This window comes from Pongo abelii, chromosome 5 (assembly GCF_028885655.2).
Source record: "Pongo abelii isolate AG06213 chromosome 5, NHGRI_mPonAbe1-v2.0_pri, whole genome shotgun sequence".
Taxonomy (NCBI): Eukaryota; Metazoa; Chordata; class Mammalia; order Primates; family Hominidae; genus Pongo; species Pongo abelii.
The window spans coordinates 35,732,624-35,757,161 of record NC_071990.2 but is presented as its reverse complement, the minus strand read 5'-3'; the positions used below and the strand labels follow the sequence as shown (position 1 = coordinate 35,757,161).

Here is a 24,538-nt window from a genome sequence, read left to right as displayed (position 1 = left end):
CCACGGCCCCCTGCACCGACGGGAGCCCTGCCCCCGAGGCGGGGGCTCCGCCCTCGGCCCCGCCCCAGGCCGGAGCCCCAAATTACGGCGGGTGCCCAGGAGCGGGGCGAGGCCCGGCGCGCAGGGGGAGGAAGGCAGCTCCGCACGGGCGGGCGAGGAGCGGGGCGTCCAGGCGCGCGCCAGCCGGGGTGGCCGGGTCGCGAGGCCGCGGGGTAGGCGGCCCGAGCGCGGCTGGACGGCCCCGCCCCTCCCGGCCAGCACCGCCCCCTGCGCGCCCCGCCCCCTCCTTCCCGCAGCCCCCACCCCCGCCCCGGCTCCTCAACACAAACTTTCCGTCCCGCTCGCTCCCTCCTCCGCGCTCGGCGCCTCCCGCTCCAGCCCGGCTCATTCCGCACATTCCGGCCAGCCCCCTCCCCACGACCCCCCTTCCCCGGCCCCCCTCGCGGCTCCCTCGGGCCCGGCGGAGCTGCCTGGCCGGAGCGCCCCCGCGAGCTCGGACCAGGTAAGCCGGGCGGACGCCGGGAGGAGGCCCCACTCGGGAGAGGTGGTTTGGTTGGTCGGCTGGGCTGGCTGGGGGGGCGACACTCGAGGGGGACTGGGTCCCCGAGCTATTGTCCAGCGGGAGCTGGAGCCCCGGATCGGGGTGCCGGGAAGTTTAGAGGGAAGGGGGAAAATCTCTCCGGGAAGCCCCGCCCCCCGCCCTCCCCACCCCCCCGCGACGGGGACGAGTCGGTCGGGGAAGGTGGGGAAGCCGGGGAGACCGTGTCCCCCGTGCCGTCGCCTGTCCCGCTGTCCGTGCTTGGGGGGTCGGGGCGGGGATCCGGGGGCCGCACAGTGTGGAGGGCCTGCCTGCCACCCTGGTGCTCATATCCGGGGCGCCCAGTCCCGGGCCCCGCCGCCCTTTGGACTCCCGGCCCGCGCGCTCCCGGAGCCCGCCCGGCCTCAGCTCCACGCAGGCCTCGGGCCCGGCCTCCCTGCGCCCAGGCCGGTTTCTGCGCGCGGTGCCGCGGCTGCGCTGGGTTGTGGAGGGTGTCTGGGACCAAAGCCGCGCGCCCCGGCCGTGTGTCCCCTGAGAGGCAGGGAGGGGCTCACGTTCCCTTCAGTTCTGCCGCCTGCGTCGGGGTGCTGATTCAGAGTTCCAGCCCTGAGCGCTGTGAGCTTGGCTCGGAGGGGTCTGGATTTGGGGCCTTTTCTTCCCCACACTTTCTCAGGGCCCTTGTTTAGACTTGAGAAGGTTTGAGGGTGGCTGGTTCCCCGCTTCCTACCCCGGTCCCCACCATTGTCTGTCATGCCCTTTATTCCTGCCAGGGGAGGGAGGGCTGGGGGCGCTGGTCTGGATCTGTTTTCCAGCCCAGCTGGGCCCTGGGGCAGTGTCATTGAGACCCCGCTCTGTCAACTTTCCTGGTGAGGGGCCCTGATCCAGGGCTAAGAGATTCTTTCAGTGCGAGGGGGAAGGAGGCCTTGGGGCGGGCTTCTCAGGGGCTGTCTTCTTCTGTGTCTTCCCTCTTTCCAGGTAGGGGCAGAACCAGGTCAGGCCTGGACTTGTTGTCCGGAAGAACAGGGCATGGGGTAGGGGCTGGACACAGCTCGGAGGGGCTGGTACCCATAGTGGCTCTGCGTATCCAGTCTCTTGTGGCCTGGTTCTCTGTACACATGTTCCACCCCCGTGCTGGGACCACCTGGGGCAAGGAGGGGAGGCTCTCCTCAAAAGTTGGAGATTTGGGGGAATTATGTCCTCTCCCTTCTAGACTCCTGTAGCCCCCCTCCCGCCAAGACCCCTCTCCTAGGGGCACTCCCTAAAGGATGTGGTTCTGTGGTCTTCTGGGTCCCTGCTCACCCAGTGGGCAGAGAGTGCACAGATCTTCCAGGACAAGGCTATCCGGTAAAAGTAACTTCAGGGGCCCTGGGTGCCCCCTCCTCAGGGAGAGGGCAGGAGCCAGTATGAGTCCCAAGCTCTTGGGCCTTCCCCTACCCCCTAGGGAGGGAACCGTCATTAATGCTAATGAGCACATCTGGGCTGGGGAATGGCTTATTAGAGTGGTCAGTGATTGCCAGGACAGAGCAGCGCATTAAATGTACAGGAGCATCACATGGGTTCTGAGCCCTGCTCCCATCCTCACCCTAAGGTTTGTAGACCCTGGCACTTTCTGCCAACTGAAGGAATGTTAAAACCGGGAGGATTTGATATTCTCAACAATATCAAAGGAGGAAATATCTCAACAGAGGTAGTCAAGAAATAGGGATCTGGTCCCCTCTGGACCTTTAACCAGTTGTGCCGTCTTGGCAGGCCCCTTCGGGCCTCAGTTTTCCTGCTTGGAATGAATGACTTCTCAAGTCCCTTTTCTCTGAGCTCCTCCCAGAGTCTGTCTCCCAGTTTGCCTTCCTTCTCCCATGATGGAACCTGAACTTGGTGGGGTCTGGAGAGGTGGGTGGGTGATCCAGTGGCCCAAGGAAGAAGGCAAGGACAAACCAAGGGGTGACTGAGGAGTAGCTCAGCCAGATGAACAGGGCTGAAAAGGTGGCGGGGAGCAGGTGTCAAGGGACAGGAGGGCTTGGTGGATTGGGGGATCTTGCCTCTGAAGTGGTCGTGGGTTCTGTTAGGGCTGGATGGCACAAAGGGTGTTCAGAGGCCACTTCGGTGGCTCTACCCTCTGCCCCACTCCCAAACACCTGTAGGGGTCCCAGGGCTCAGTGTGGAAATCGCTGGTCCTGCCCTCCTCCTCCTCCCCACTCAGGATGGGGAGAGGAGCCCAGGGGTCTAAACGCTGCAGCTTTCTGTGAAGGGGCTAGGAAGTCGCAGCCTCTTCTTCCCCCATGGGGGCTGCAGAAGCTGTGAGGTCCCAGGGGTTGCCCTGAGGATCTGCCTCTGGGTAGAGCTGGGGAGGTCAGCAGGTCACACTCGGCACTGTCCCTGTGGCCTTGCCCTGCCTTCCCTCCCCTCCCCTCGTGGTGTTGTGCCAGCCCTGGGCTGTCTGCAGAAGGGGCCGCTTCCCTCCAGGGAGAACCCTGCCAGGGAGAGGGCTCTGCCTGTCTTCCCCGACCCACAGGAGGTTGAGGTTAGGGCCGGAGAGGTTCATCCCTCTGCACATCCCTAAAGCCTCACCCCTTGGGGTTTCCTAGAGTGCCGATTGTTTCCTGTGCTCCCTGCCAGGCCTGAAAGGGCAGGAAGTGTTAGAGGGAAGTGAGAATGCAACTGTGTGTGACGCTGGATGTGTGTGAGAGAAGCCATGAGTGGGACATTCTATGTGGGTGAGACTTGTCTTCTGTGGGGCTGGATGTGTGTGGAAGAGAACCCTGGTCAAAGCAACTTGTGCGGGGCTGGGTGTATGCAGGAGAGAAACTGTGGCTTTGTGACATTCGTGTGCGTGACAGATATACACGTCCATAAGAGAAACTGGGTGACTCTTCGTGTGTCTGTGTGTGCTGCCGCCTCTGTACCTGAGAACCTGCATGGAGGATGTTCTGTGTGTGCCAGGGCATCACTCAGGACGTGCCGATGAAGGAAGCTGGCTGCCTAACCATCTGTGTGTGCCTGGAGATGACACTGGGTGTAGCTCTGATGCTCAAGTGACCTGTGTGTGAAGGACACCACGCTCACATGATGCTGCGTGTATGTGAGCGCGCGGGCACGTGTGCGTGAGAAGCCGGACAAGTGGCAATCTGTGTGATGTGTTACACTGTGGTGTGACCACTTGTGACCTGCATGTTGTGACGCAGCATGTGAGATGGCCTCAGGTTTGTCTGTGTGTGACTTACATGTGACACTACGTGCGAGTAAAACAACATGACCAACTCTGTGTCAGTATGATGTGTGTACCAGCAAGGTGGGCCCCATCCAACATGTGCCAAGCATGAATATGGTATGTGGTGTGTGGGTGACACTGAGCACCAGAAAGCGACACCGTATGTGAGAGAAACTGTGGGGCGTGACTGATGCTGGCGCTGTGGGTGGGTGGTCACTATCTGAGCGTGTTTGGGACTCTTGGGTAGTGTGGGTGACACCCCCAGGGCTATGCCAGGCAGGGCGTGTAGGAGGCTCTGTGGGATGCGTTTGGGGGCCTGTGGTCCCTGACATGTGTGGCATCTATGTGGAAGACAATGAGAAAGACACTGATAAAAACAGAAAGAAGGAATGTAATTAATGCCACTCAATTGTACACTTAGAAATGGCTAAAATGGTAAACTTGATGTTATGTATATTTTATCACAATAAAGATTTTTTTTAAAACCCGGCAGGAGAGAGATGCGGGTAACAGTGAATGAGCAGGACAGTGGCTGTGACGCAACTGTGTATGCGAGCGAGAGGAAGGGTGCAGAGGAAGCCTATTTGTTCTTAGATGACACTGTGACTCTCATGGGGGCACTGACTGAGTGGCTGGTGGGAGCCCAGTGGGCGACCCAGAGTACCAGGAGTCTGGCATGGTAACTGAGAACTGAGAAACCCAGTGACCCCCCATAGCCTGTCTCCCACTGGATACCTGAGATTCCCGCCCTGGGACCAGGACAAGATGAGGAGATAAGTCAGTCCCAGGGAGGGGGTGAAGGGAGGTCTGGGAACTGGGCCCTTCTCTGCAGGGGACTTGAGGGCTGAGTTTCCACCCTCCTACCCCCTATACTGCTTCAGGGAGCAGGAGCGTGACAACGGATGAGCTTTGCAGAAGGAGGCCTGGGGGGACTGTCCCAACCCCCTCTGCTCCCTGAGAAAGCCCCTTTCCCAAGTAGTGTGGGGAGGAGGGGCAGAAAGTCTCCAGTCCCAAATTGGAAGCACATTAATAAGCGGGGCGGGGGGTGGGGAGAGAGTGGAGGGGCCCCCACCTCCCTCCTAGTGGGCTCTGCAAATTGCTTCCTCCTGTAAAAATTGAGACCCTGTTCCAGGAAGGAGGGAATCCCTCCCCAGCCTGGCAGGGTGTGGCTGCTTGGCAGGGTCCCTCCGGGGTCCTTGGGCTGGAGGTGGGGGAGACAGATACGTCCCTACTTGCTCTGCTGCCCCAGAGCATGGCTACTTCTAGGGTGGGAGCTTCTGGCAGCTGGAGAACAGCTGGCCTGCTGTGGGGCGGGTAGGGGAGGAGGGAGAAAAAGGCAGAGGGGGTGGGAGGCTCCCTTAGCCCTCCTCAGCTGCCCTCCCCATCCTCGACCCCCCAGCTGGTCAGCCCAGCTCAGGTTTGAGGGCAGAGATTTGGGAGGAAACTGCTGATTTCACTGATCTTCCCACATTTTGAGTGATGTTCTCACTCCAAGTGAGAATGCTTTGGGGGCTGGGGTCCCTGCAGGGGTGGACTGCTGGCTGCTAGACCCAGGAAGGTCACAGCTCAGCTCGTCTTCCCAGCAGAGCTGGTGCAGGGGAAGGGGTAAGACAGGAGGTGCCCACCCACCCAGACTGGCTTTTTCTGTGCCTCCTACCAAGGCAGTGGCTCTGGGGCCCCTAAAAGGAGCTACAGGGCTGGGTGGTCTGGAGGCTGCAGGGCCTGTGGGGGTGGGGGACCAGGGCCTCTGCAGCGGCCCCAGCTCCAACCTGATCCCTGGAGCTGTCCAGCCAGTTCTTCCGGCAGGTCTTGCCCCAGGGTGGGGGTGGGCAGCAAGGTGCCCCTTATCTTCCCCAGGGCCCCAAAGCCTGCTCACCCAGCCTCCTAGCCCCCATCCCTGCCTCCACCCAGAGGCCTTCTGAGCCTGGAAGGCTGAGGGCCCTGGGAGAGGGGAAGCGGGTGTGGCTGGTCAGGATGAGGGTGAAGGCAGACTGAGTCCCCTGGGGGTCTGCAGCCTGCTGGCGGGTTTGCAGGACAGGTACAACAGGACTCCTCTGCAGGGGCAGATGGGAGGGGTTCTGAGAGGAGGTGGAGGGTGGGAGCCCCTGAGACGGGAGTGGGGGTGTTCTGGACAGTGGCCAGCCCCAGCCCCCGGCAGTGGCCTCCCTTGTCACTCCCTCCTTCTGTTTTTCCTTGGCCTCTGGGTCTCTGTCCTTGTCCCTGTCTTTCTCTTTCTCCCCGTCCCCTCCTGGTCTGCCCCTCCCTCGATGCCTATCATATCTGAGTTTCTGGTCTACCCCTCTCTGCTGTGTGTCTCTTTCTAGATCTTTGTTGGTTGCCTTGTCTGTGCCCCTCCCCTGCTCTCCTTCACCCCTTCTCCCTCCACCCCGCACTGGCTCTGTCTGTCTGTGGGTCTGAGGGTCCAGCACTCCCCCGCCCTGCCTCCACATCTCTCCTGGGCTCTCTCCCTTCACTCTGCAGGGCTCTGGTCTGTCCCCCGCTGGGTTGGGCTTTCTGTCTGTCACTCCCTGGGACTCTCCTGTCTCCGGTCTGTTTTCTCTCTGGGTTCATCTCAGCCTCTCTTTGCCCCAGACTCTCCCCCAGCCTGTCTCCCCTGCCCCTCCTGTCTGTGTCAGGCCCCACCCCGGCCTTGGTCTCCCTCCCTTTGACCCTCACTTGGGTCTGCTCTCTCTCCTACTCCTCTTCATGGCACAGCGCAGCGAGGCAGAGTTTCTAGGTACCTAGGCATCATCAGCCAGCAGCCCAGGGCTTGCCCTCTCGCCCGCAGTCAGCCTTCTCTAGATGTCCCACCCCTCCACCAAGCCAGAGTCCCACATTTGCCCCAGCCCAGCCCGCACCTGTCCAGGGAGCCATAGCCTCCTCTCTCAGCCCAGCCTGGGTCCCAGCGGTTAGAGGATCTAGGGAGAAGAAGGCGGCGGGCACATGCTGGTCTCTAGAAGAACAGAGCAGCCAGTGCTCACGCCTCCTGCAGACTCCCTTCCACTGAGACCCCGGTCCAACCCCCAGCCCGGGGCAGCTGCCTGCCCACGACTGCCCATGTGTGTGCCTCAGCTTGGGGGTGCACATTCTCACACTCGCACCGCCCCTCTGCACAGTGTGCTCCTGTGCATGGCTGTGTGTGGGGAGTGCCACTTGCCCCTGTGTTGGTGCCTCTGCCCCTAGGAGAGTTCCTAGAAAGTGAGTCTCGCATGCGTCTAGGAGCCAGCGGAAGGGAGGGACGGTGGTCCTGTTCTCTCCTTGACACGTCCTTTGGGCCGTCCCCCCTCCCCTCCCCCTCACCAGCTGCCAGCGGTCCCAGCCAGGGGCCGCCTGCCCCGCCCCCCCAGTCTGTCCCAGCTCCCAAGCCTGCTGCTGTGTTCGCCATATTTGGCCACAGTGCTCCCGCGGGGGGCGGGGCGGGGCTGACATCACCCTAAGAAGGGGGGGGCCACAGCCTGCTTGAGGGGAGGCGGGCAGGGACTTGGGGGAGGCAGGAAAGTTGCTTTAAAAGTCTGGGGCTGCCTGGGCTGCTGCTGCTCGAGGGAGGCCTCGGGAAAGGGGTTAAGAGGGGTCTTAGCTCATTGTAGCCCCTCTTCTCCCTCCCCTCTAACAGCTCCGTGGCAGTGTCAAACTGATACCTGTGGACAGGCCCTGCATCCCAACTATTTCAACAGGGGAGTCGCTAGGTGCCCCCACCCAGCTAGCACACCCCTGTCCCCTCACTTTTGTTTTTCTTTTTGTTTTTTTAATTTAAATTTAATTTTTAAAAATAGAGACAAGGTTTTCACTGTGTTGCCCAGGCTGGTCTTGAACTCCTGGCCTCAAGTGAGCTTCCCAGAGTGCTGGGATTATAGTCGTGAGCCACCTCCCCCCACATTTCCTTATTTATTTATTTATATGTATTTTGTTTATCCCTCACATTTCTATTCCAAGAATTCCCCTCTGGTTGAGGAGTAGGGGCTGGGGCTCTGAATCCAGTTTCCTGGGGTGAAGGACAGGCTGGGAATGAGGGCATCTGGCCCCTCTGACGGGTCAGGGACACAGCTCCTTCTGGCTGCCCACTGGCCATGGGAGAGAGATTCCTGGTGGCTCTGGAGGCATAACTGAAAGGGCTTTACGGCAGTGTGGGGGTCTTGAAGTTGCTCCAGCTGCTTGGGCTGAGGGGGACCTCCTGGGTAGACTTAGGGCAGTTGCTATGACAGCTGAACCTCCTTTCTCTCTCAGGTGGTGGGGTCTGTCAGCACCCTCCCTATAACCTTCCTGGTTATAAAACTGAAGCCAGCTTACCTGGGTTCAGAACCCAGCCCTAGTACTTACTTGTTGTGTGCCCTAAGGCAAGTTGCTTAACTTCTCTGTTTCTTGGATTCCTCATCTATAAACTAGGAAAAATAATAGTATCTGCCCCATAGGGTTATTGTGAGGATTAAATGAGTCAATGTGTGTGAAATCCCAGAACAGTGCCTGGCATATGACAGGTACTGTTATTAGTAGTAATATTAAGTCTAAACTCAATAGTTTAGAATAATTAAAATAACTAGTTGAATAACTGAATAACTAACTGAATAATAGTTTAGAATAACCAAGGGCCGGGCGCGGTGGCTCACGCCTGTAATCCCAGCACTTTGGGAGGCCGAGGCTGGCGGATCACGAGGTCAGAAGTTTGAGACCAGCCTGGCCAACATGGTGAAGCCCCATCTTTACTAAAAACACAAGAAATTAGCTGGGCATGGTGGCGCGCGCCTGTAATCCCAGCTGCAGGTGCCACCATGCTGAGGCGGGAGGCTGCATGGGAGTCTGAGGCAGGAGAATCGCTTGAACCCAGGAGGTGGAGGTTGCGGTGAGCGGAGATCGCGCCATTGCACTCCAGCCTGGGCGACAGAGCAAGACTCTGTCTAAAAAATAAAAAACAAATAAAAAATTTTAAAAAGAAAAAAAAATAACCAAATAACTGGCTGACATTCAGGCTCCCCAGGCCCTCCCCACCTCATTCTACTAGTGACCCCCTCAAGCCTCCCTAAGCAAACAGGTGGCTCTGCAGAGAGAGTCCACCCCGACTCAAGCAGCAGGACCTGGAATTCATCTTCTTCTCCCTGGCTTCTGACGGGGTCCCCTACCTCTCCACCCCTCCCCTTTCCCTGCTGCCCAGAGCTAAGGTCTCCAGGACCCCGAATACATTGGACATGTGGGTTCTGGGGCTGAAGGGGATTTGGGGTGAGTCTTGGGGTTGTGAGTGATAGGGGGCCTGGTGGGGTGTGGTCCAAATTAATAACTCAGCCTGGCAGGTTCAGGGCACTCACAGTTTACAGAGCCCTGGCCCACATGGAGGCTGGCTGGGCCAGGGCGGGGGCGGGCGTGTGGGTGGTTTACGGGCTGCTGTGGGGCCTGGAGGTGCGGGAACAGGAAGTGGGATAGAGGAGCGGGTGAGGTTGAGCCAGGCTGTTGGCCAAGCACCTTCTCAGCTGCTCCCTCGCCAGTTCCCTTTTTGTAATTCCTGGGGCAGTTCCTGCCCTACGTTAGGCCCCTTGGCAGAGTTCTGGTTAGTTATCGATTTGGGGAAGGTAAAATGATGCCCTTCTGGGTCAGGGACTCTCCTTGTCCCCTGAGGGGTCCTTAGCAGGGTTGCATTGATGCTGGGGCGAGAGTGAGGGGTGGAGGTCCCTGATTGGGGATCTGGACACTGGGGAGGAGGAGCTGACAGGGAGAGCTGAGGAAGCACAGCCCTGCCCCTCTGCTCCTCCTCTCTGTGCTCCTCAGCATGGCTTTGGCAGCTGCGTGACCTTGTGAGCCTCAGTTTTCGTCTCTGGATAATGGGCTTTATTCCCTACCTTCCCTGCTTTAGTGTTTTTTTGTTGTTGTTGTTGTTTGTTTGTGTGTGTGTGTGTGTGTGTGTGTTTGAGACAAGGTCTGCTCTGTCACCCAGGCTGGAGTGCAGTGGTGCTATCTCCACTCACTGCAACCTCTGCCTCTGGAGTTCAAGTGATCTTCGTGCCTCAGCCTCCTGAGTAGCTAGGATTGCAGGAGTGTGCTGCCATGCCCTGCTAATTTTTTTTTTTTTTTTTTTTTTTTTGAGGAGTCTCGCTCTATCGCCTAGGCTGGAGTACAGTGACATGATCTCGGCTCACTGCAACCTCTGCCTCCTGGGTTGAAGCGATTCTCCTGCTTCAGCCTCCTGAGTAGCTGGGATTACAGGTGCGTGCCACCATGCCCGGCTAATTTTTATATTTTTAGTAGAGATGGGGTTTCACCATGTTGGTCAGTCTGGTCTCGAACACCTGACCTCATGATCCAACCACCTCAGCCTCCCAAAGTGATGGGATTGCAGGCATGTGCCACTGCGTCCAGCCCTAATATATTTTTAGTAGAGATGGGGTTTCACCATGTTGGTCAGGTTGGTCTTGAGCTCCTGACCTTAAATGATCCACCCACCTCGGCCTCCCAAAGTGCTGGGATTACAGGCATGAGCCACCGCGCCGGCCTAGTTTTATGAGGTTTGAATGAATATGAAAATGCCTTTTCCCTACAAAAGTGCTGTGTTGGTGTGAGGCATTGTTGTTACCGATTACCTATTTCTTGAGTATTATGAGCTGGGCATGTGGTTGGTACCTTATCATGAGCTCATTTACATTTTAACCCTCACAACCTCAAGGAGGTCTCCTCAAGGAGACCCTTTTCTCGTTTTACAGGACCGAGGCCTAGAGAGGTGAAGTAGCGCGTGCATCCCAGGTCACACAGCTCTGAACAAGCTGTGGTTGTTCCTCTGGTTACCTCCATTCCACCCGGAGCACCTGCTCCTAGGGTGGGCTTGGGGCTGGGGGCGGAGCTCCAGAGCCAGCGGCTGTGGGATAGCAGATTGCTGTGGTCGAGGAGGACCCTGGTCCCAGTTCCTCTCTGTCCCCCAGGCTCAGCCGCCCAGCGGGCTCAGGCCCAGAGCCCAGAGCAACCAGCACAATAGCGTCCAACAGCTGGAACGCCAGCAGCAGCCCCGGGGAGGCCCGGGAGGATGGGCCCGAGGGCCTGGACAAGGGGCTGGACAACGATGCGGAGGGCGTGTGGAGCCCGGACATCGAGCAGAGCTTCCAGGAGGCCCTGGCCATCTACCCGCCCTGCGGCCGGCGGAAGATCATCCTGTCAGACGAGGGCAAGATGTACGGTGCGTGCGGGGGGGTGCGGGCGGGACTGCGGCCCTTCCCCCTGCTCTCTGCCCTCTCACCCAACCGGTTTGGTGACGTCGGAGGCCGCCAGCCGCTGGCCGGGCGAGTCTGGGCGCGCAAGCCTGTGTGTCTGGATCCTCCTCCGCGCTCCTCCTCATAAACAAGCCGGGCTCGCCCCCTAACCAGGGCGCAGCCCACACCTTGGCACCCCCGCCTGCCTCTCCTCTCCTCCTCGCTACCGGCCTGGAGGTTTCGAGGTGACTCAGTGGGCCCAAAAAAGTGGGTCAGCCCAGTCTGCGCCGGTCGAGGCCCGGAACAGGGTCCCTTCCCGGAGGAGGATGTGGAAAGGAGGCCCAGTGACAGTCGCCCAGTGACTCCCACAGCCCGTACAGTTCTTTCCAGTGCGGGCTATGGGAGGTCGCACGGGGACAAAGGCCCGCGTTGGGGCTGTGGGGACGTGTTCCCTCCTCAGTCCCCTTCCCCACTCCTTGTGTTTGCTGGCCCTTCTCTTTGCCATCTTGCCCATTTCCTGAAGGGAGTGTCCCCTCTTGCCCAGCCCTGAGAGGGCTCTCCCAGAGCTGCATTTTTGGGATAACTCGACCCTTCTGGGCCTGGTTCCTGGCCAGCTCCCCTATTCCTCCCAGCAGCCCGTGGCTGAGCGAGGCAGGCCCAGCCCTTCCCAGGGCGCGCCTGTGAGAAGGGATCAGGTCTGCTCCTTGTCCCTTGGCCATGCCCTCTTGGCCACGCCCACCTAGCCCCAGAGCCCCACCTTGGGGGCAGGCAGATGGTCCAGGGTGCCTTCCACAGGGTGGGTGCTGTCTGCCCCCACTGCTGCCTCCCAGGCTGGGGAGCCCCACAGGGTATTTTTAGACAGGGTGGAGAGAGTGGGGTGGAGAGGGGCTGGCGGGAAGGGAGGAGCAATGGGGCTGGTTCAGTCATCAGAATGGAATTTGGAGAATTTGGCCATTCTGGGGAGGCCATGGGGTTGGAGGGCAGAGAGCCTGGATTTGGGGGTAGAGGTGTACACCTTGACCATGCTGACAGGCTCAGCCGTGTAGCCCAGGCATCCCCCTTTCAGGCCCAAGTCCCTGGACACTGGCAGCTTTTGGGCCCTCAGAGGGTCTGTGGTGCAGAACAGACCCCGCACCCCAAGGCTCACAAGGCTCTCACAGGGTGGAGAGACACTTGGAACTGGTGACATGGGGGTGACAGGCACAAGGACATGGCGACATGCTCAGTGACACATCTTGACACAGGCCGCCAGTGTAGGAGGCACATTGGAGGCAGTCAGTGCTGCCTTCCTGTCCTTCCTGGTCTTTCACCAGAGAAGGGAAGGGACTTGTCCAGGGTAAAGACAGAGCAAGGGCAGGACATCCACCTGGGGCAGGCTCATTCACACGCCCCCACAAATCCATGCACTAAGAGCACTGGAGCTGGTGACAGGCAGGAAGTACTGCTGGGGGCTGGGAGGATGGGCATGCCTGGCCAGGACAGGCCCTACCCGGCTACTGTCCTGCTGACCTGTACCACAGCCACCCGGTCTGTCTGCAAGGAAGCCTGTCAGGGTGCCTAGTGCTGCTCAGCCCTGCTTCCTCCTACCCTTCAGCCCCTCATGCACCCCTCCCCTGAAGAGCAGCCCCTCTAGGTCCTGGAGGCGGTAGGATGCAGCTGTGACTCCCCAGCCACATTTGCATGCCCTACATGTGCAGCTTGGGGTGAAGAGAGTGAGGAACAGAAGAGCAGTGTTTTGGGGAGGGTCCTGGAGTGGCTTCCCGGTGGGGTGGGGGCCTCCAGCCTCTGGCTCCACCCTTTGCCCACTCCTCATTTTCTCTCTCACCCCAATCTAGGCCGAAATGAGTTGATTGCACGCTATATTAAACTGAGGACGGGGAAGACTCGGACGAGAAAACAGGTAGAGAGACGGTTTATGCTGGGCCCGCCACCCACACGCTCTGTCTCAGCTGCCCCGGTCAACCCCTTGCCCCTACCCTGCCCAGCTCCTCGAGGCTGCCCCTGACCTGGACTGCCACCCTCCTTGCCTCATCACACTCCCCTTACCCCTCGATTTTACGCCCTCCCACCCCCAAGCAGCTCCATTCACCCTTCCCACTTCTCTTGGAGAGATGGCCCCACTGTCCTCTCTGACCACCTACTACCCTGCCCAGGGCCTGTGGTTCAGGGACCACAGATAAGCCCACGGGGCTACTGTGGCTGCTATGTGGTCCCTGCCCTGAGTGGCTCACTCACCAGCCAGGGAGCCAGATGGTCAGATGGATGGGTACAGAGCAAGGTGGTGGGGCTGAGAGAGGGTGGGCACAGGGCACTCTGGGACAAGGCTAGGGGAGTGGGGAGAGAGAGCTGGGAAGGCTCCCTGGAGGAGGTGACACTCGGGATGTATTTTTAAGAAGGAATGGGAGTTAGTCAGGCAGAGAAAAGGGAGAGGACCCTTCCTTCCAGGCTGAGGAAGTTGGATATACAACTAATAATCGTGGTAAACCCATACAGAGCTTCCTTTAAGTTAATTTATTTAATCCCCTCAGTAACCTTACTAGATAAGTACAGTAATTATCTTTTTTACGATGAGGAAACTGATGCATAGGGAAGTTAAGTAACTTCTTCAAGCCCCCCAGGCAGGAAAGAGCCGTGCCTGTGGGCAGCCTAATGTGGTGGAGGGAGGGTGAGGACTGCTGGGGTAGGGGACACTCAGCAGGAGACATGGGGGACAGGTTCCCCAAGGGGCAGTGGTGGGCTACAGGAGGGTATGGAGCAGGGAGTGACAGGTGGCAGCTGTTGAGGAAGGCCCTCAAGCAGCAGGGACAATGGATTAGAGAGGGCTGGCTGGAGACAGGGAGGCTGGCCATTGCGGGCATAAGCAGAGGCCTACATCAACAGTGCCAGGGCCTGGGATGAGGGTAGTGGTGGTGGGAATGGAGAAAAATGATGATGTAAGAGACAATTAGTGGCTTCTGGTCCAGGGAAGGTGGCAGTGTGGTGACAGAAACCTGAAAGGGAGTGGATGGGAGTGATGGCCCCACTGCCTGGGAGAGAGGCCAGGCTGGAGGCGGGACCTGGAGGAATGGAGGCCAGTGCTACCCTCACACTCCCAGCCTCCTGTCCTGGTGGTATTTGGACCCACAGATCCCCATGGTGCACATGACAAGTCTGGCCTGTTCCACCTCTTTCTCAAAGGAAGGTTCTGAGCCTCCCTACCCAGTGTAGGGGCGGCAATGATCCCTCATTCATTCAAGCATTTATGAACCACCCTCCCTAAGTCTAGCTCATGCAGCACCAAATGTATTCACTTAGCTAACGATTGACCTACTGCCATGTTCTAGGCACCAGGGATACCACATGGAGGCATGCGCCAGGGCCCTGTTCCCTGGAGCCCTTGGGTTCAAATACTGGTTCTACCTGGGAGTGGGCAGTAGTTGGCCTCCCAGCCTTGCATCCTCAGCCATTTAATTAGTTAACATGTGAAGACTCTTAGAACAGCATAAGCGCTGCAGAAGAATTTGCTGCTGCTGTTATTATTATTCCAGACATTATTATAAACAGAAAGCCGTTCTGAGCTCAGAAGCGAACTCTCAGCGGGTCCTTCTCCACCCGGAAGAGGCGTTCATAGGAACCTGTTAGTCAGAGTGGGAATGGGCCAAGGGTCACTAGGTCACTGTTTTTTTGGTGTTTTTTTTTTAAGTTTTATAATTAATATAGAAATGGGGTCTCGCGATGTTGGCCATGTTGTTCTTGAACTCTTGGCCTCAAGCAGTCCTCCCGCCTCAGCCTCCCAAAGTGCTAGGATTACAGGCACGAGCCACCGCATCCAGCCAAGCTGGGTCACTTTGAACTGAGGCCAGGGTGGATTGCAGAGGTGGGGCACATCCCAGCCCCTGAATTCAGGGTCCACCATCACACCTGCTCCTGCCTAGCATCCTGAGAGGGCTGCCCAGAAAAGAGCTTTTACAAACCAGCTGTTGACAAGCTCAGAATTTTAGAAACCACTGCCTTCATTGTAAGGGCATAAGGTACAAGGATGAAACTCCCCTATCTTTACTCTTTCTTAGAACTCTGGGTTTTTAGATCCCAGTGAAAGGGAATCTGTCCTCTGGTTGTGAGGACAAGGCATGTCTTTATGTGTTAAAAAGAGTAACCACTGACAAGGTTTTTTTTGGTCCTTTTAAAATTTACTTTCCACCTGTAATTCCAGGACTTTGGGAGGCCAAGGCGGGTGGATCACTTGGGTTAGGAGTTTGAGACCAGCCTGGCCAACATGGTGAAACCCTGTCTCTACTAAAAAATACAAAAATTAGCTGGGCGTGGTGGTGCGCACCTGTAATCTCAGCTACTCAGGAGGCTAAGACAGGAGAATCGCTTGAACCCAGGAGTCAGAGGTTGCAGTGAGCCGAGATCACGCCACTGCACTCTAGCCTGGGTGACAGAGCGAAGACTCCGTCTCAGAAAAAAAAAAAAAAATTACTTTTGGCAAAGAAATGCAGTTTTAGGTTTTTACAGATACATACATGCAGAAATTCGTAGCAAGCACAATGCCTCCATATGGACAAAAGAGCTAAATATTAAGTTAGAATGAAGCTCCGTGTGACTTTCAGCTGTTACAGAGTCAACCATTTGGAGGCAGTCTTCTGAGCTAAGGGTCCAAGTGAGTCCTGGTAACGTAGCTTGGTGGTGAGTGGAGTCAGAGTGGGCTCTGGAGTCAGACCGCCTGGGTTTGAATCCTGGCTGTAGCACTCAGCCGTGTGATGGCTTAACCTTTCCAGGCTTTAGTTTTGTTATCCGTAAGTCAGGGATATTAGTACCTATGTTTTTGTGTTGCTGTAAAGATCAAGGGGTCGGTATGCGTAAATGCAGAGGACGATAGTATCTGTGCTCAGTAAACGCCAGTTACTGTCACAGCATGAAGTGGTCAGTAATTTTGCTGGACAGGAGTCTGATTCCTGGGCTCAGTGAGGCAGTGTGAGGAGCACCCACCCAGGTCCTAACCAGGTGGCATCACATACAAACTCACTGTCAGGCTGTGATTAAAGAGAAAAACGAGCTTTCTTTGTGGGAGTAAAAACAACTCGCAAAGAAAGCCAATTGCCAATGCTGAAAGCGTGAAGCGGCATCAAGGATCTGTGTGTTTCCTGGGGAAAACAGTGACATTTGGGTTCTCTGTGCTTCTGGGTCAGATCTTTGACAAGGTCAAGGGTCTGTTGTGTCAGCTGGGCACACAGCCCAGGGCACACACGTCCAGACAGTGATTAGCTCAAGTTTGCCTGCGGAGGCTGTGAGGAGATGGCTAGAGAAGAATTGCAATTAAGAGCACCCACTGAATACATATATACACACTAGCATATACTAACCCAAGCAGAAAGAAGGTATATTGGGGGAAAAAAGTTATGGGAGCAAAGTAGGAGGGCCAGGCTGCGTTTCATAGGCTGGGGCTGTGGTTGGGGTTGACAGGAGGACTCAGGCAGTGGTACCAGGGAGATCCCTGGTAGAGGATGTGGCCTTGGTGTATAAGCTAATGGCCAACAGGAGCACCATGGCCATTGCTAGCACCTGTGGTGCCAATAAGAAAAAGGTTGTCTCCTCTGAGGACACCAGTGAGAAAAAGTCACCCTTTTTGCGGGGAGGACAGGGTTAGGCACAGCCTTGTACAAGGACACATAGCTTGGGCAGTAGAACTTGGGCTGGATTTCAGCCCTCACTGGTGCCCTTTGGGCCAGTGAACAACCTGTGCAGCTGTACATGGTGGCCCTGGAAGCCACTGTGGCTCTTGATCATGATAAGACCAAGAAGAGAACAAAACTGGCAGTGTCAAGAGGTGTCTGAACCGGGCACAATGGCACATGCCTATAGTCATAGCTACTCGGGAGGCTGTGGTAGGAGGATCGCTTGAGCCCAGGAGTTTGAGATCAGCCCGGGCAACATAAACCCTGTTTCAGAAAGAAAAAAGTTCCCCCCATTTACATGTAGTTCCCTAGAGATGAGAGGTCTGGGATGCTCCTTGCCCGCGGCCACCCCATGGCTGTGCCTCCTCACTGTCTGTGTTTTCCTCTCTGGCGGGGCGCGGGGCGGCCCCTAGGTGTCCAGCCACATACAGGTTCTAGCTCGGAAGAAGGTGCGGGAGTACCAGGTTGGCATCAAGGTATGTTGGGTGCCTGGCGGGGGCCTTCAGCCCTCCTGGGCCCCTCACCCACGGCGCTATCTCTGCATAGCTCAGGCCTTTCCTTGGCCAGCTCTCCAGCCCCACTGTGCCTCTTTTCTGGCTGAAGCTCTGTTCCTGCCTGTCCTTCCGCTCTTTCTGTTCTTTTTCTCTTTCTTTCTCTCTCTACAGGTCTCTAGCCACTTGCAGGTTCTAGCCAGGCGGAAATCTCGGGAGATTCAGTCTAAGCTGAAGGTACGGGGTCCCTGCCACCTGGCCTGGCCTGCCCAGCACCCTCCTGGGTGCAGGCCTGTCGCTGCTCTGTGGCTCCAGCATGGGACAGGCAAGGGGCTGAGAAGCTGTGAGGAGGTCCAGAAAGAAACACAAGTGGCAGCAGGAAGCCCAAGGGCCCTGTCAGTGAGGGAGAGGGAGACCATCTGGGGGCCACTAAGGCCCACCCCTCCTCTTCTCTGTTTTTCTTTCTCTCCTTCTTCCTGATTGCTGCTTACTAACTGCATGGGGACTTCCGTGGGCAGGGAGAAGGCCACGGGGCTACTGGCCGGCAGGGCTGTTGAGGTGGGCATGGCAGTTCCTTGCAGAGCTGGCTGTCCTGCAGCTGCGGATCTCAGAGTCTGGGGTTCATGACTGAGGCCCTTCTCAGGGCCTCACGCTGGCCGTGTGCTCTTCTCCCTGCCCACAGCGGTGCAGCGGAGGGGGCCTCTTACCCCCAGGCCCCCATGCCCAGAGCCTAGTTCCAGAACATATGGACAGACCCAGAGGGCACCAGCTTGTTTTCCCTCACTCTGCCCTTTCCAGGGCTTGCCCCAGCTGGCAGGCACTCCCTCTGTGGGGACGGGGAGGGTCTGCTGAGCTTCCTTGGGCTCCTCGGAAGCTAAAACCCATGGGCACTGGGTGGAGGTAGGCGCAAAGACGTCCCTCACCCCACAGCCCTGGTGCTGCACATGTCCTCTAATCCATCTTCCCTCTCTCCCTCACAGGCCATGAACCTGGTAAGTAGCACAGCCCTCCCCAGTAGGAGTGGGGAAAGGGTCTTAACACCTAATACAGGATTTTCAAATGACAGATTATGAAACCAGCTTAATAGGTGTGCAAGCCTCATTTTAAAAAAACGAAATGGCTGGGCATGGTGGCTCACACCTGTAATCCCAGCACTTTGGGAGGCAGAGGTGGGTGGATTACAAGGTCAGGGGATCAAGACCAGCCTGACCAACATGGTGGAACTCCGTCTCTACTAAAAATACAAAAATTAGCCGGGCCTGGTGACGAATGCCTGTAATCCCAGCTACTCCGGAGGCTGAGGCAAGAGAATTGCTTGAACCCGGGAGGCGGAGCTTGCAGTGAGCCGAGATCGCGCCACTGCACTCCAGCCTGGGCAACAGAGCAAGACTCCGTCTCAAAAAAAAGGAAAATAGGGGAGTACATGACATACAGTAAGAGGAAATATCTTGATATATATTGGCCTTTGGAATAAAGTAATTTCTTACTGTGGTTGTGGTCAGTGGTGATGGGCACTTGGGGGACTGAGACCAGGAAGGTGCAGAGACTCTCCCAAGATCACACAGCAGAGCTGGGGCTGGAATCCAGGCCGGGATCTTCAGGAACACCTGCCATCCTAGTGCTTTGGACTCTGCTGGGGTCATGGGAGGGGCCCTAAAGCAAGCAAGCCCTGGCCTCATCCAGCGTGGCCCTGGCTTCATGCAGCCTCCTCTCCCCAGGACCAGGTCTCCAAGGACAAAGCCCTTCAGAGCATGGCGTCCATGTCCTCTGCCCAGATCGTCTCTGCCAGTGTCCTGCAGAACAAGTTCAGCCCACCCTCCCCTCTGCCCCAGGCCGTCTTCTCCACTTCTTCGCGGGTACATGGGTCCCAGGAGGTGGGCTGGTGTGGGGGTGTGCCGTAAAGGATGAGCTTTAGTGGGGTTCATGGATGCTGAGGGGCCCCTGGGCCTTGTCTCATCCCTGCAGTTCTGGAGCAGCCCCCCTCTCCTGGGACAGCAGCCTGGACCCTCTCAGGAGTGAGTATTGTGGCTCATCGTCCCATGCCCTCTTCCTCCTGGCAGCTGCACAGGGCTTCCCTCCCATTTGGGCTCCAGCAACAGCTGAGCAAAGTTTTAATTCAAAAATAGAGGGATGCAGGCTGGGTGGTGGCTCACACCTGTAATCAATCCTAGCACTTTGGGAGGCCGAGGTGGGAGGATTGCTTGAGGCCAGGAGTTCAGAATCAGCCTGGGTAACAGGGCAAGACTTGCTCTCTAAAAAAAAATTAAAAAAAAAAAATTAGCTGGGCGTGGTGGTGCGTGCCTGTAGTCCTAGCTACTTAGGAGGCCAAGGCAGGCTAGGATTGCTTGAGCTCAGGAGTTCAGAGTTCCAGGCTGTAGTGAGCCTTGATTGCACCATTGCAACTGCAGCCTGAGCAACAGAGGGAGACCCTGTCTCTGAAAAAAAAAACAAAAAAACTGGAGAGTGGCAACAGGACAGCTGATGCGCTGGCTGTTCACCTATGCATTCTCTCATCAGCATGCATCCACTTGTCATCCATCCCTTTGTTTACTTTCCACTCAGTTTCTGAGGCAGTCTCTCAGTTAACAAGTCAGGTGGTCAAGTGTGCTGGTTCTTCAACTCTAAAACAACTTTCATCAAAAGACCCTCAGCTTAAGGAGCAGCTTTTCAGGGTGGGGGGCGTGGAGAAGGTTGAAATGAAATCCTACACTAAATGGGCAGATCAGCTGGAAGACGCAGCAGGATTTCACAAAAGCTAAAATGTGCAGAAAACAAAAACCTTGCGAGTTAGCTTTTCAGCATGCGTTTCTGGGCCTCAGCAGAAAGGCTGGGTGGCTTGCTCCTGGGGTCTTGGAAGAGGGGCTGGGCCAGGTGGAAGGTGGGGAAGAGGGAACCCTCTCACCAGGCTGTGCTCCTCCCTGCAGCATCAAGCCCTTTGCACAGCCAGCCTACCCCATCCAGCCGCCCCTGCCGCCGACGCTCAGCAGTAAGTTCCCCACACGAGGTGCTCTCCCTTGGCACCTGTACCTCCACTCAGGAGAGCTGGGGTCCAACTGTGTGTGTTTGCTTTGGGAGGGAGGGGGTTGTGACATCTATAGGAGATTGGGACAGGCCAGGAATAGCCCCTTTATCTTGTACAATGTTGCTTCCAGATCTCTGGCACAAAACCATAGCCAAGCCGGGCATGGTGGCTCATGCCTGTAATCCCAGCACTTTGGGAGGCTGAGGCAGGTGGATCACCTGAGGTCAGGAGTTCGAGACCAGCCTGACCAACATGGTGAAACCCTGTCTCTATTAAATACAAAAATTAGCTGGGTGTGGTGGCACATGGCTATAGTCCCAGCTACTTGGGAGGCTGAGGCAGGAGAATCACTTAAACCCAGGGGGTGGAGGTTGCAGTGAGCCAAGATTGTGCCATTGCACTCCAGCCTGGGCAATAAGAGTGAAACTCCATCTCAGAAAAACAAAAAACCATAGCCAATACACAGCTACAAGCACACACCACCAAAACCTACATTTACACACATCTCTATGGGTAGAAAACTCCCCATAAGGAAATGCACTGAAATCTTAACAAGGCTTTCTCTCTCTAGATGGTGGGATTCTGGGTAATTGTTCTTTCCCTTTTTTACTTCTCTGTGTTTTCTGTTTAAACACACATTAATAGTCACACAAGGAAATGTTTTTGATATATACTACTAGGGCCACCACATGTGGTTGTGCAGGTTGTACACTGTACAAGGACACCTAGTAGGGGAGTCAAAATCCAACCTATGTTCCTTCCCAAAAGGGGCACCTTTGCAAGCTGGGGGCAGCTTTGTCAGTAAGCACCTGCATGCGTCCATGCAGATGAAAATCTGTCTCGCCCTCCCAGGTTATGAGCCCCTGGCCCCGCTCCCCTCAGCTGCTGCCTCTGTGCCTGTGTGGCAGGACCGTACCATTGCCTCCTCCCGGCTGCGGCTCCTCGAGTATTCAGCCTTCATGGAGGTGCAGCGAGACCCTGACACGGTAATGTGTTTGGGGGTGAGGGTGAGGCTTTGCACAACTGTGGAGAGGCCGGCTGGGTGATCCAGGGCTGCAACTCAGGATCTGGGGGTTTGGGGTCTGGCCTGTTCAGGAAGCCCCAGGCAATTCTATACCTGTGCAGTGCTCCCTTCCCCGCCTCCGGGCCTGCAAGCCTGAGTATTCTCCTGACTCTGTCTCGGCCCTCCCCACAGTACAGCAAACACCTGTTTGTGCACATCGGCCAGACGAACCCCGCCTTCTCAGACCCACCCCTGGAGGCAGTAGACGTGCGCCAGATCTATGACAAATTCCCCGAGAAAAAGGGAGGACTGAAGGAGCTCTATGAGAAGGGGCCCCCTAATGCCTTCTTCCTTGTCAAGTTCTGGGTGAGTCCCCCTGGCCTTCTCTGCTCCAAGCCCCCTTCCCTACCCCAGAGGTGCAACATCCAGGCCCACTGCATTGACCTCTGACCCTGCTCCATCCTCATGGCTTGTGGGCAGAGTGCCAGAGATGGATCCTTGGGCAGGACTCTGATGTGGTGTGGCGGGAATACTTCTGGTCTCTGCCAGCACCTAACACCCCCCACCCCCATGCCCAGGCCGACCTCAACAGCACCATCCAGGAGGGCCCGGGAGCCTTCTATGGGGTCAGCTCTCAGTACAGCTCTGCTGATAGCATGACCATCAGCGTCTCCACCAAGGTGTGCTCCTTTGGCAAACAGGTGGTAGAGAAGGTGGAGGTGAGTGGGGGATCTGGGTGGCCTGGTGGGGCTGGGAGCAGGCAGGCTGAGTGACGCCTTCTCCATATTCTCTGCAGACTGAGTATGCCAGGCTGGAAAACGGGCGCTTTGTGTACCGTATCCACCGCTCGCCCATGTGTGAGTACATGATCAACTTCATCCACAAGCTGAAGCACCTGCCCGAGAAGTACATGATGAACAGCGTGCTGGAGAACTTCACCATCCTGCAGGTATGAGGGCAGCAGGGGTTGTGGGGAGTCCCACAGGCCAGGGCCTCCAAGTTGGGTAGCCAGACACATCGCTTGGATGAGAGGCACAGATCCGGAAAGGAGAATGGTCTGTTCACCCCCCTGCCCCATGGCCCTTTTCTCCCTGACCTCCTGAATCTCTTACCTGCTCGCCCCCCAGGTGGTCACGAGCCGGGACTCCCAGGAGACCCTGCTTGTCATTGCTTTTGTCTTCGAAGTCTCTACCAGTGAGCACGGGGCCCAGCACCATGTCTACAAGCTCGTCAAAGACTAGGGTGCCCTCTGCGCCTCCATAAGGATGCAGGGTGAGCATCTCCTCTCCACACCTGCCTGGCACCCCTGCGGGGGGGTCCAGGACTGAGGATTCATCTACCTGCCAGGCCTCAGGCCCAGGACCCAGGAGGCCTCCCCACCTACCCCAGCACACACACTCCCTGCCACTGTTCTGCGCTTTAATTGTGGGAGAAGAGAGGAGAGGAGGGCTCAGCGGTGGGGCAGCCTGTCCGGGGCGCTGGCCCACCATCACCCTGCTCTGCCCAGCCTGGCGTGACCTCAGAGAGGTGGGGATAGGGGACACCTTCAGCCTCCGGCATGTGTGGCCACTGTCCCCCCACCCACCCTTGGGGGAGCATGATGGGCAGGTGAGGGCAGGATGGAGACCAAGGGAGTCAGTGAGCAGAGGCCCTGGGAGTGTCCAGTCAGGGTTGGACTGAGGACAAAGGGGCCCACACTTCCTTGCCCCTTTGTGTCCCAGGCCTGGTGCCCAGACTCCTTGGATGGCTTGTGTGGTCCTCAGACTCCGCACAGCGAGCATAGGTCTCTGCGTTTCAGATGAAGTGCCCAGGCTCCAGGAAGTTGAGGGACCCACAGGAGAGGTGGGCAGAGCTGGAGTTCTCATCCAGGGCTGCTTGTCCCCAGAGCCCAGGTTTACACTACCTCCCTGGGGCGGGGGCTGGCCGCAGGGTAGGGGAGAGGCTCTGCAGTGTGGAGTGGAGCCTCATCGAGGGGAGCTGGGTTAGGGGAGCACCTGTTTCAGACTGGGCATGAAGAAGGGAGCACAGCAGCTACTAGACCCCATTAGCACCCCATTAGTCCACAAGCCAGCCAGGGGCCCCAGGAAGATGGGGCACCCCCCAGCACCCTCCAGATTGAGGGCAAGGTAGAAGAAGGAGTCCCAGCCTTTGGGAAGACCAGAGGCCCAGAGGGAGGGAGTAGCAGGCGGCTTTTGGTTTTTCTCTTGCCTGAGGCTTGGATCTGACAAACCCTTGGTGGGCACTGCTCCCTTAGGTCCTTCCCCACCTCAGCCTACCTGCCTAGAGTAGCAGCTCCCAGACCCAGTTCTGGGACTGAAGGTTAACCCTTCACCTGCTGCCCCTTCTCAACACCCAGGCCCCCAGAGCCAGCCGGGCCTGTCCAGCAGCCACCTGTGGGTATTTATGAGTTTCATATGAAGTACTGTGCCCCTTCCCTTCCTCATCCCGACCCTGCCCGAGCTTCCTGAAGGTCCTCACTGTTTGCATATCGCTCAGGCCACCTCCAAACCCCACCTAGGTTTTATAATGTATATTATATATTTTTTTGTGTATTTTTAAAATCCAGCTGTGATGGGTTATATCATAAATGCAGCTTAGGGTTGGAGCAGGGGCCCTCAAGGCCCAGCTCCTGCTCAAAAAAAAAAAAAAAAAAAAAAAAAAAAAATTAAAGTTATTTGTTTGTGGGTCAGTCATGTAACCACTTGTGTGCCAGACCTTTGGATTGGAACAGCTTCAGGTGACGGCTCCTTCTGGGTCCTGGTGTGTCATCACCCCCAACCCCTGCAATGCCATCTCTTGGGGGGCCCCAAGGCCTACCCACACTCAACATTTCCCTCACTCCCTTCTGCTTCCAGCTGAGCACTTGTATGTGCTGGCCTGAGGTCACCTAAGGGAAGTGATTTGCTCAAGGTCACACATTGACTGAGATGGAAGCTCCAGGGCCCCCTGATAAGCCAGCACAACACAGACCAAAGCCTAGGGGTTAGCAACTGACCCTAAGTGACTCAGGGAGGGTAAGTGCTCTCCCTAGGTGATAGCTGCTGACCTACCCATGTCTGCCTGGAAAGCCCTGCTGTCCTGAGCCACCTGTCCTCAGCAGGGACAGACCACAGTCCTTAGGGGGCTGGGGCAGAGATAGTTCAAGACTTTCAGCGGCCGGGCACAGTGGCTCACACCTGTAATCCCAGCACTTTGAGAGGCTGAGGCGGGTGGATCACGAGGTCAGATTGAGACCATCCTGGCTAACATGGTGAAACCCCGTCTCTACTAAAAAAAAAATACAAAAAATTAGACGGGTGTGGTGGCACACGCCTGTAGTCCCAACTACTCAGGAGGCTAAGGCAGGAGAATAGCTTGAATCCGGGAGGTGGAGGTTGCAGTGAGCCGAGATTGCACCACTGCACTCCAGCCTGGGCGACAGAGCTAAACTCCGTCTCAAAAAAAAAAAAAAAAAAAAAA

The 24,538-nt window shown here is 56.9% G+C and overlaps 1 protein-coding gene across 2 annotated transcripts; it reads left to right on the top strand.

The window, feature by feature from the left end:
* The first annotated feature begins 290 nt into the window (after positions 1 to 290).
* Positions 291 to 23,749, top strand: TEAD3 (TEA domain transcription factor 3). Of its 2 annotated transcripts, XM_024248048.3 has the most exons (13): positions 291 to 502; positions 10,643 to 10,893; positions 12,742 to 12,806; positions 16,977 to 17,039; positions 18,035 to 18,046; positions 18,773 to 18,910; positions 19,020 to 19,069; positions 19,979 to 20,040; positions 20,929 to 21,062; positions 21,272 to 21,445; positions 21,658 to 21,798; positions 21,876 to 22,028; positions 22,207 to 23,749. In XM_024248048.3, the coding sequence occupies exons 2-13, from the start codon at positions 10,887 to 10,889 to the stop codon at positions 22,318 to 22,320; spliced, it is 1,113 nt and encodes a 370-aa protein (XP_024103816.3). In that variant the 5' UTR covers positions 291 to 502; positions 10,643 to 10,886; the 3' UTR covers positions 22,321 to 23,749. The 2 variants fall into 2 exon arrangements, with proteins under 2 accessions (XP_024103816.3, XP_063581292.1); XM_063725222.1 differs by lacking the exons at positions 291 to 502; positions 10,643 to 10,893; positions 12,742 to 12,806; positions 16,977 to 17,039; positions 18,035 to 18,046 and having other exon boundaries at positions 18,070 to 18,910; positions 21,277 to 21,445.
* Positions 23,750 to 24,538: the final 789 nt, after the last annotated feature.